The 10,059-nt window shown below is 26.7% G+C and overlaps 1 protein-coding gene and 1 long non-coding RNA gene across 3 annotated transcripts; one reads left to right on the forward strand and one right to left on the reverse strand.

Annotated features, from left to right (window-relative positions):
• The first annotated feature begins 417 nt into the window (after positions 1–417).
• On the forward strand, positions 418–3,009 carry LOC149986233 (uncharacterized). Its single transcript, XR_016501248.1, has 2 exons — positions 418–545; positions 738–3,009. It is a non-coding gene; the product is annotated as an uncharacterized LOC149986233 (long non-coding RNA).
• On the reverse strand, positions 910–3,129 carry LOC141044983 (uncharacterized). Of its 2 annotated transcripts, none has more exons than XM_073531584.2 (3): positions 2,093–3,129; positions 1,774–1,990; positions 910–1,600 (listed from the first exon to the last, which is right to left on the reverse strand). In XM_073531584.2, exons 1-3 carry the CDS (start codon positions 2,216–2,218, stop codon positions 1,524–1,526), a joined length of 420 nt encoding a protein of 139 aa, XP_073387685.1. In that variant the 5' UTR covers positions 2,219–3,129; the 3' UTR covers positions 910–1,523. The 2 variants fall into 2 exon arrangements, with proteins under 2 accessions (XP_073387685.1, XP_090104268.1); XM_090248142.1 differs by having other exon boundaries at positions 1,461–1,600; positions 1,774–2,015; positions 2,093–2,139.
• Between the last annotated feature and the right edge of the window lie 6,930 nt (positions 3,130–10,059).

Consider the following 10,059-nt stretch of genomic DNA (forward strand, 5'->3'; position numbering starts at 1 on the left):
TCTGTAGGTGTGTGTTCGCCCCAACAATAGCACCACGGCCCTTGTAGATAAGACCCTACCCCAATTGTCGACACTTGGTGAAATTGTAGGCTCTGAGAAAGCTCAATCTTCTGGGAACTCGTACAACTGTCCTCAACTGCGTTCCCGACCATCGCAAGAATGGGGAACACGTTCCCCTGCGTGAATGCAACTGAGGGGAGGGAGGGGGCAGAGAGAGATAGAAGTTGCTCTTGTGAATAATGATGGATATGAAATATTAAATGCAGAGACAAACAAGACCTGAAGGGGAGAGGGAAGAATGTGACAAAGTGGGGTCTTGAAGTCTTCCCTGCAAAAAATTGGGCAAGTTAATAAATAAAATAAAGGAATAAATAAATAAATAAATTAGAAGGGATATGTCACCGAGAGGGCAAGCAAGCACAAGACGGTTGGAGAGTCGTGGCACAGAAGGCCACAAAACTCCCATTTCTCGGCAAGAGCCTCCTGGCAAAGTGACTTGATGCAGTGAGACAAAAGATGCTTTCGTCCCCTGGGATACAAGCAGGGTCAGTGTAGTACTACAGCCTCTCTCTGAGGATGGTCAGCTTGCGGGGCCAGACACTCTGCTTCTTCGTTCAGACGCTCATACAATCCATCACCTTCAATTGATCTGATTTTGTGAGTGTGCGTGTATGTGTGTGTGTTTGTGCGTGTTTCTATTTTATTTTATGTTTATGTTTTCCCTTTTTATCTCACAGGTGGAAGTTGCACGTGGAGTTTTCTCCGCACGAAACTGTTGACGTACGAGTATCTTTACATGAAAAGCTGCTACGGCAGTATTGCGAGGACCGTTGTGGATAACTCCAAATCATCTGGAAAAAAAGGACTGTTAAAAGCATTCAAAGGTGGTGTTGAGATGCTGTTAACATGGACAAACATGGCTAAGCGAAGGCCTAGATGCTTCACAACGGCTTCTTAAGTGCTAGTTGCAATGGACCACAAAGGTGCTGAGGTTTAATTCACCTTTATCTTAACTTGACCCCACGTTCCGAGCTGCATTCACGAGTATGCGATGAGCATGACCACTTGGCGACTCATGCCTCTCGAGCTGGTATACATGAACCTGTCAAAGCTCTCACTGAAACCAACACGCTTTACAGATGCCCGGAGAATTTCGAAATCCATACGAGAAGTGAAACGGTTTCCATATTCCAAAGTCTGAGGTCGAGTTACTTCCAATCGTAGGAATATCAGCAACGCAGAGGAATGGGGTTTGCTCTACACGGATTCAGCGAATGTGGAACTTGAGAATGAGTTGTAACAACAGAGAACAAACAAACAAAGTACTATAAAACCCTCGCCATTGAGGGCATCTGCAAGTTGTGATGGTTACGATTTATCGTTGGTGGGGGGCCGTGAAAACGCCAGCCCCTCTTGCCACCAATTTTGACGTTCATGCCTTCCGTAGAGACACACACACACTTGTGACTCCCAGTCCCAAGTGCAGTAGGGTGGGGCCAGTGCTAGCCAACATTAGTGTTATATTACACTCTTGATGAAAAAACTAACAGAATTCCCAATGTCATGGACCTCGACAAGGACTTCCAGAAATCCCTCTCGCCTGCAAATTTGCACATAACAGATGAGAAAACACAATGCAACGATCACTACAATCGAAGCAACTCTATCAAACCTACAATGTACCATCTGAAGTTCTAATTGTGAGTTCTAACAGAGAGCCGAATGAGAACGCCTGTCGGAAATTTTGCTACATGATTCTCATGTCCAACATACCTTCAGCGGAAAAACGGTAATCGCAGATGAACCTGGAATAATATTTCATAATCTCTGCAAGCAACAGATTCGAAAATAATGTAGGCGTTCTGTTTTTGTTGAGCGGGTGAGGCAAGTATGCAGAGCAGCATATTTTATCAAGTCCTCGAAAGGCATGACATATTTCGACGTATATCATGCGCGCACAATCCAACGATGTCCATGGTGGAATAAATCTCTGGAAATTCTCTACAACACACCAACTGTTAACGAACACGGCATGCATGTAGTAAAAGAAGTCAAAACCTTAGAAAACTTCTCAACAACAAAGGGCACCTACTGAAGGAGTCTCTTCATCCTGCTCCAAGTCTTCAAAACCTAATTTCTGAGCGGTTAACGAGCTCCTCCGTTGTCGTGGTTTCAGGTCAGGAGGGACAAGTGTCACGTCACTTTTGCTTTTTTGCATTTTTGCTTCTGCTTTTTCTAATCTTTGGTGGAATCATTCATTGTGCTTATGTTTGGTAATTTCTCCACTTTCGTGGTTGACAGAATCCGGATTTTTATATGTATATATTTAAACATACATACATACATACATGTATGTATTGCCTTTTATTTTTACTTTTGAATGATGTAAAAAGTTTTTAAAAAATGTGATGGTGTTGATGATAGAGTCTTATCTAAAATATTGCATGATAATTTGCATCGTCCTTTATTTAAGTGATTTGATACAGAATTTGCACATATGCTTATGGACCACAAATTTACATTCTTTTAAGTTTGTTATTTAAAATTTAATATAAAATGGACGAAAATTTGAATAATTGAAATTTTAATTTCTTTAAGTAACATTTTTTAAATTTTCTTTTGCAAAATACTTATCTGAGTGAAAATTTGAAAGACTCTTTTTTTTATGTATAAAAAAAATGAATCTAAAATTAAAAAAAAATAAGGTTATTATTGACAAGACTTCTCATATCTTTCTAATAGAACTATTGACATGAGAATTTTGACAAAAATGTCAGTAACATGATTATCTTAGTAGGAGGTGGCATGGTCATTGTGAGTATTTTTTTTAAATTTTATTTTAGAAAAATAGATTCATTCATATGTTTCATAAAGTGTTAATTTGTATTAAAATATAATGATATAAATATAAACCAATTATGATCATATGAATATACACAAAAATATAAATTATCTTGCTTGTAGCTATTAAAAGGTAGCTTAGCCAAGTGCAACAAGGTTATAAGATGATTCTAAATAAATAAAATTCTAAAAAAAAATTAATGCCTAAGAACTAATATCCAGGTGGAATCTTGAAATAGATTATTAATTGGATATTTACGACCACAAATATAGACTTTTACGACTTAGTGAAATCTATTTTGTTGTTTAACTTTCTTAAAAGAGTGTTTAAAATCTTAAAATAAAAAATATATTTAAAAATATTAGTAAAAAATGATATAAAAATAAACAGAGCTTTTCAAAATTGAAGACATGGTATGAAGAAATACTAAACTGTTGTATTTAATTTTTAATTTCTATCAAAATAAACTTAATACCATCTGTAATATTACTTTTTCGATTAGAACAAAAGAAATATTATGGTTAATGTTTAATATTATACATTTATGTTTGAAGACATAAATTTATTTAGGCTAATCAATGAGATAAAACTTTAATTCTACCTTGTAAATTTATAACTTATTTCATAGTGTCAAATCAAGTGTGTTTAATTTTGACATTAATACCGAAAAATTAATAATTTACTTTATGTTATTTCTTGCAAATTCTCTCTCTCTCTCTCTCTCTCTCTCTCTATGTGTATATATATATATATATATATATATATATATTTCAATAATTCATGTCAAATATTTGGTTTCTTAGGCTTAAGAAAATCATTTTAGCTAGAGTTGTTGATATAAGCTGTTTCAGTTGTTTAATATATCTTATTTTTTTAATTATATAATTGTGTACCAATTAAAAATTTAAATCACAAAATTTAAACTGTAAGTATATTAAATATTTTATTTATCTAATTGAATTAAAATAAAAAATAATAATTGAAAATAATTTTGCTTTACAAAAATGATTAAATAATGTATTTTAATCATAATTTTAAATATAATATAATTTTTATTAAATTTAAACATAAACTTAAATCAATATTGAAAATTCTATGGATAAAAGTGTTTGTAAAATCCAAATCACAAATTCTCTAATTAAAATTTACCTGTAAGAACACCTGTCCAAGTTTTATAAAACACAACTGATAAATGAGAAATATTACTTCTTGAAATATTCTGAAATCATATGCTTTATTTAATAATGTGCCAGTAGCATGCTTTGTTACAAAACGCTTCTTTAAAAATGATTTATCATATTATTAAAGTCAATTATATATATATTTTTGTAAAAAAACGTTATATATATAATATTGAAAAAATATAATGAAATACTAAAATAAAATTCATTTAAAGATAAAAGTTTTTGGTAATTAAATATTGTGTTTATAGTTTTAACAGAATTTTTAAAATAAATAATTATTAGAATAATATAAATTCACAAGTGAAGAAAAAAAAATTCTTATTAGTTTTTTCTAGAATAATAAATTTATATAAAGTTATATGTGTGGGTGTGTGTATATATATATATATATATATATATCCACTTTTTGAACTATTAGATATTGAAAAACATGAGCGAACACCAGTTGATTTTTGTTACTGATTTTAGTCATTATTAATATTAAGATATTGACTATATATATATATATATATATATATATTTATATCACGAATAGCAGTATATCTGTGAGTAATATCAATTAGCACAAGCAAGAATCAGTTATGCGTTTCAACTGCATGGATTTCTCAAAACCACTCATGTAATAAATTGGATGGTATGCAATTCTATCATACTTTTACAACAAATCAAAACAAACAGAATTTAGTAGCATGCATACAATGTTCACCATCAAAATGCTCTAGTAGCTAGCACGTGCACAGAAGGATTTGCAACACTCTTTACAGCCAAGAGCTAGTCATTTAATGACCCAAACTAATCTTTCTGGTTAATCCCAGTCCATTTTTTATTTTTATTCTTATTCATTTTTAAATTATTATTTTAAATAAAATTAAATTTTTGGTTAGTAGCATGTGGGTTTTCCAAAACTTGCACAACCCTAAAATATTCAGAAACAAAGTAAGAACACAAAGAGAGTGCCCAAGTTAATGTTTCTTCCTTGGGCTTTAATACTCGGGATTCTCCATCTCTTGTGCATCTCAAAATTTAATACTTTATTGAGGGAGAGAAATGGCGGAGATGGCTATTTGTCATGTATATCAATGTAGAAGCCTGTTTGAAACCAAAGCTATACACCACAGGCAAGCAAATGTTGTATGTAGTGGAATACTTTTGTCTACCAATTCCATGCAAAGCATGCAACAAACTTGACTAGTTAGATAGTAATGAAGGGCACAACAAGTTACAAATATTGCAAAATTCATGCTTCTTTTGTTGGATACTTTCATTCTTCAAACTACATGATTTCTCTTTATTTGGCAAATAGGTCAAACAAAAAATGTAGAATTTCCTAAGGAGATATTTTCTAATATTTTTTTTGATCTCATTGCATATCACCAAAACAATTATGCAAGTGATAATTCTTTTCCATTATAATCTACCAATCAATATTTGTATTAGGAATCTCATAAATTTACTAACAAAGATATTTTTCAGCATAATCTTTTTTAATCTAATAAAATTACATTTGAATAGAAGCATCACGAAATTCAAAAATATTAATAAAAAAGTGTAAATTAATAGATAAGTACAAGCAAGTTTTTAAAAAATACTAGCTAAAAGAATTTGATTATTTTTCAATTTAATTTAATTTTGAATAAAAAAAATAAAAAATATGCATCAATTATTAAAGAGTGAAAAATTGATTAATAAAAATAAAAAATTGAAGATAAAATACACATCAATAAATAAAGAATAAAAAATTAATTAATAAAAAATCAAAATGAATCCTAAATTTCTAAAATTAGTAGAATAGAAAACAAAAAATTATCATACATCATTGGATAATTTATTGCTATTGATATTTTTGATTATAGTTTTTTGATAGTATTTTAATGTTAATTCTACTCTTGATAAACAAATAAAAATGTTCTTTAAAAAATAGCATATTGTATATAATGGATCTAAATATAGTTTGAAAATATTGTTTTACTTTATTAATAAGAAAAAAAATTCAAATTTATTTATCTTTTGATTCATGATTCTCATAATTTTGTCTTTGCATATTTTTAAATTTAAATTTTAAAAAATGATGTTATATATTTTTTCTAATTTAATATCCAATCATGATATAAGTGTAGTTATAATTTAGGTTTTCAAATGAAATTAATATTTGAGATTCAGACTTAAGCTGAAAGTATCTAAATAAATAAGATTAAGTTTAAGATTTTATTAATTTATGATATTAACAAGTTAATCTTAGAAATTCTATTTAAAAATTATTTTTAAATTAAAAAAACCATATTTTATTACTAGATGTAATTTATTTAGTATTCAAATAACTTGCTTCGAATAAAATAACATCATATTTTCGAAATGTTTACTACAATTGTTCTGAAATGGTTACTGTTTTAAATTAATCAGAATAAAGAAAAATGTTATCATTCTGTTTTAAGTTCAATAAAAATTATTATAAAGAATAATTATAATGTAAATACTTATATATTAATATTAATATTTTTAATTTATTTATTATTCATAAAAAAATATTGTGGATGAGTAAAGAAAAAGCTTTTGCTTGTTTTAATGGTACATTTGAATGTTTGCATAGTAATAAAAAGCATAAGAAATATGAAATGCTGATTTTATACTTGTAATTGATACAAGAATGAATAGTATAACTATAAAATTCATTTAAGAAATTATTATTTTTTCACTTATTTTAAACTATGAAATCTAAAGTTTATGCATTGCTTAAATATTTTGTAATTGTTTTATAGAAGATTAATTTGTATTTTGATATGTACTTTATTAAAACTCACATGTATGTCTTAATATCTAATAGGATAAATTTAATTAGCAATTTTTCCTTTAAGGTTGCAATTTATTGTAAAAACTGCTTGAACTACATTTAAAAGGCTATCAAATAATATAAAAAAGAGGTAGATTAAATAAGTAGTTGATATGATTAACTCTAAAGTAAAAATAAGTATAGGATTGTGCTAAAGAAACCTTAGAATTGGTTGGATTGATACCAAAGAGACGACTATTTATGAGTCATGGTCAAAATTAGATCCCTAGGCACCAAAATATTTGCCTAGGACAAAATACTTTAGGGTATTTTAGGATTGGTTAGGATTTTTGTGAAATCTAAGATTCGTTAGTTGAAATAAGATAACACTTGTTGTAATGTTAGAAGCCTTAATGACAAGCTATAGACTAATTTTGAGCCAAAGTTAAAAATTAGAAAGAAAAAAGCCATTGCTACAACTTCTTCATTGACTTTCAAGTTAACAACTAATAAACATCAATGTGGTATTTTGGCTTTTTTACACAAATTTTAAGTTGTATTGGACTAAATCATCATAGAAATATAGAAGAATTGAAGTTTTTTTAGTTTATAAATTTTTACAGCACTTAAAAAGTTAAATTGAAAGCTATGCCTTGCTAAAGTTTATTGATAATAATTAAGGTTTGTAAGAAAAATTTGAAGTTGCAAAAAGACAAAGGTAACAAAGCAAATTGAGTTTGTTCATGTATGTGGTGATTGAAATGGATATTTTTTAGCATTATATATTATCATTAAAATACCTTAAGTTGGAATTGGATAACATTGTTTATGATTAGTCAAAAAATATTCAAGTTTTCATGCATAGTTGTAAAATTTAATTGTATTTCTACAACTAATTACTTGATATATTCTCAAAAAAAAAAAATACAATTCAACAATGCTTCTTTATAACATAATACATGACATATTTGGAAAAACCTTGAGATATGTTTTTAGATAATAATTAATAATTTTAGAAGCTTTATACAAAGCTTATGAGAACCACAATTATGTATACATGTTGGTTCCAATTTTAATTAAAAAATCATACTTTTCTTTGATTTTTTATATAAGTAAAATTATATATATTTAAAGATTCATTTTGGTAAATATCTCTTAAATATAGTGGTTTTTTAATAATATTTTTTTGATCTTTAAAAGCTTTAAATCGTTTTTGTTAATAAAATTAAATCTTAATTGTTTTTATGCACCTACATCTATTTTTATAAAAAAAGTTAAATCTTTTAAAAGTTAAATATTTAATTACATTATTTTTTTATTTAAATATATCATTGAATTTTATAGATATCTTTTTCTTCTAATAATTTAATATTATATTTTTTAATAATCTTTATAATTTAAAAATATGGGCCTATATGTTTCCATTCATTTACAATACCTAAGAAATATGCAATTGGTGCCATTTTTTTTATCAAAAAAGTGTCTAAAAATCCTATTTTTTTTTATATATAACATATTTAGGTTTCTCCAATTTTAAATATAATTATGTTATATACCATTCTAAGTTTCTTTAGATATTATTAGTAAAAGAAAAAAATAATAAAAATTTAAATATATGTGTATAATAAATTTTATAATGCTTTTGTCTATAATTTATTGTTGAACTTTTATACATATAATATGTTCTTGCTGATTTGTAAAGTAATGTGTTTAGCATTCTTTGTAATTCAATTTTGTTGTAAAATATATTATATAGATTTTTTCTTATAATATATTTTTTTCTTCTAAAAAAAACAAATTTTTTAGACAAAAAACCTCTTTTATTTATGTAAAATTTGATTATAAACTAAAGTTTTATTTTAAAAAATTGTGTAAAATTCTTAAAAAAATATTTTTTTAAAAAATTTTATTTAAAAAATTAAATATATATATTTTATAAAAGAATAATCCTTAAAAATAATAAATACTTACAAAAGAGATGCAATGTTTTTAATTTTATAAAAAACTTCAATTTTCTTAAAAAAGTAGACATTTATTTTATACTTATATTTTATATCCTTGACAATTGATTATATGTTTTTTTTTTTTTTTTTTTTTTTTTTTGTAAATTTTTTTCATCTTGAAGTAGATTTAAGCAATATGGCTTAGATTTATTTAAGTATATTTATATTTTAAAATAAAATAAATATTATTGCTTCTCTTACTTTGATTTAATAAACAACACCAAATAACAATATTTTCAAACCACAACTACTCCATCTGTAGCCACAACATCTATACTATGCTAGAGTTACGAGGACTAAAATAACATTGAACTATTCCAACAACAAGCTAGAAATGCAAAGTAAAAAAAAATAGCACAAAACGTTTAAAATGTGCAATGCAAGAAGGAGAGTATGAGGCAAGAGAAAGATGGAAGACAAAATGGGAAGACTAAATCTAGATTGGTCTTTAGCTCTTTTTTAAATACAAAACAATGATTTTTTTTGAAAAGGTAAGAGATAGTGCTACCACCATGATTGTACCAATGAAGAAGATTAGAATAAAGATAAATGTAGTTGATTTTCATTGATTGTGGATTTAGTGGGAGATAAATGAATCCAATAATCATTTTGTTTTCATGATAGTTAACATAGATAGGTGGATTGAGTAAAATCTTAGGTCACTTTAACATTCTTTTATATATACATATTTGTTAATTTTTATAATTGGTTGAATCTAAAAGTAGTTAAATATGGAAAATATACTATTTTAAAAATAAAAATTATTATTTTTAAAAATAAAATATAATTTTAGATACAACTAATATTTTAAATAATGATTTATAATTCCAAAATTTAACAAAAATTATAATATAATTTTTTAAAAAGTAAATCAATAAAATCTTATAATATACTTTAAATATTTAATAATGTATATGTTGATAGCAACTTGCATTTTGTTAAGTAATAATATCCTTACAAAATTTTGAAATATGGATCACTTGTGACATAAGAATAAGAATGCCAAAACATAGAATGAAGTTTAGGATTTTGATTAAGGAGTATCAATAAGATATAATCATAGAAGGACTCGGAGTTTGGGGTTAGAATGTAGGATAAATTTTGAAATACAAAAGTGAGATTGGAAGGAGCATATTATATCCTAAATGTAGCATCAATAAAGTTGTGAGCTAGAGATTTTTCTTACAGATGTAGCTTTAGAAGAAGTGAACTACATAAATATTTTGTTTGTGTACATTTGATCTTTTTTTTTTGTTATTTCTA

This window comes from Physcomitrium patens, chromosome 26 (assembly GCF_059467195.1).
Source record: "Physcomitrium patens ecotype Gransden chromosome 26, ASM5946719v1, whole genome shotgun sequence".
Lineage (NCBI taxonomy): Eukaryota > Viridiplantae > Streptophyta > Bryopsida > Funariales > Funariaceae > Physcomitrium > Physcomitrium patens.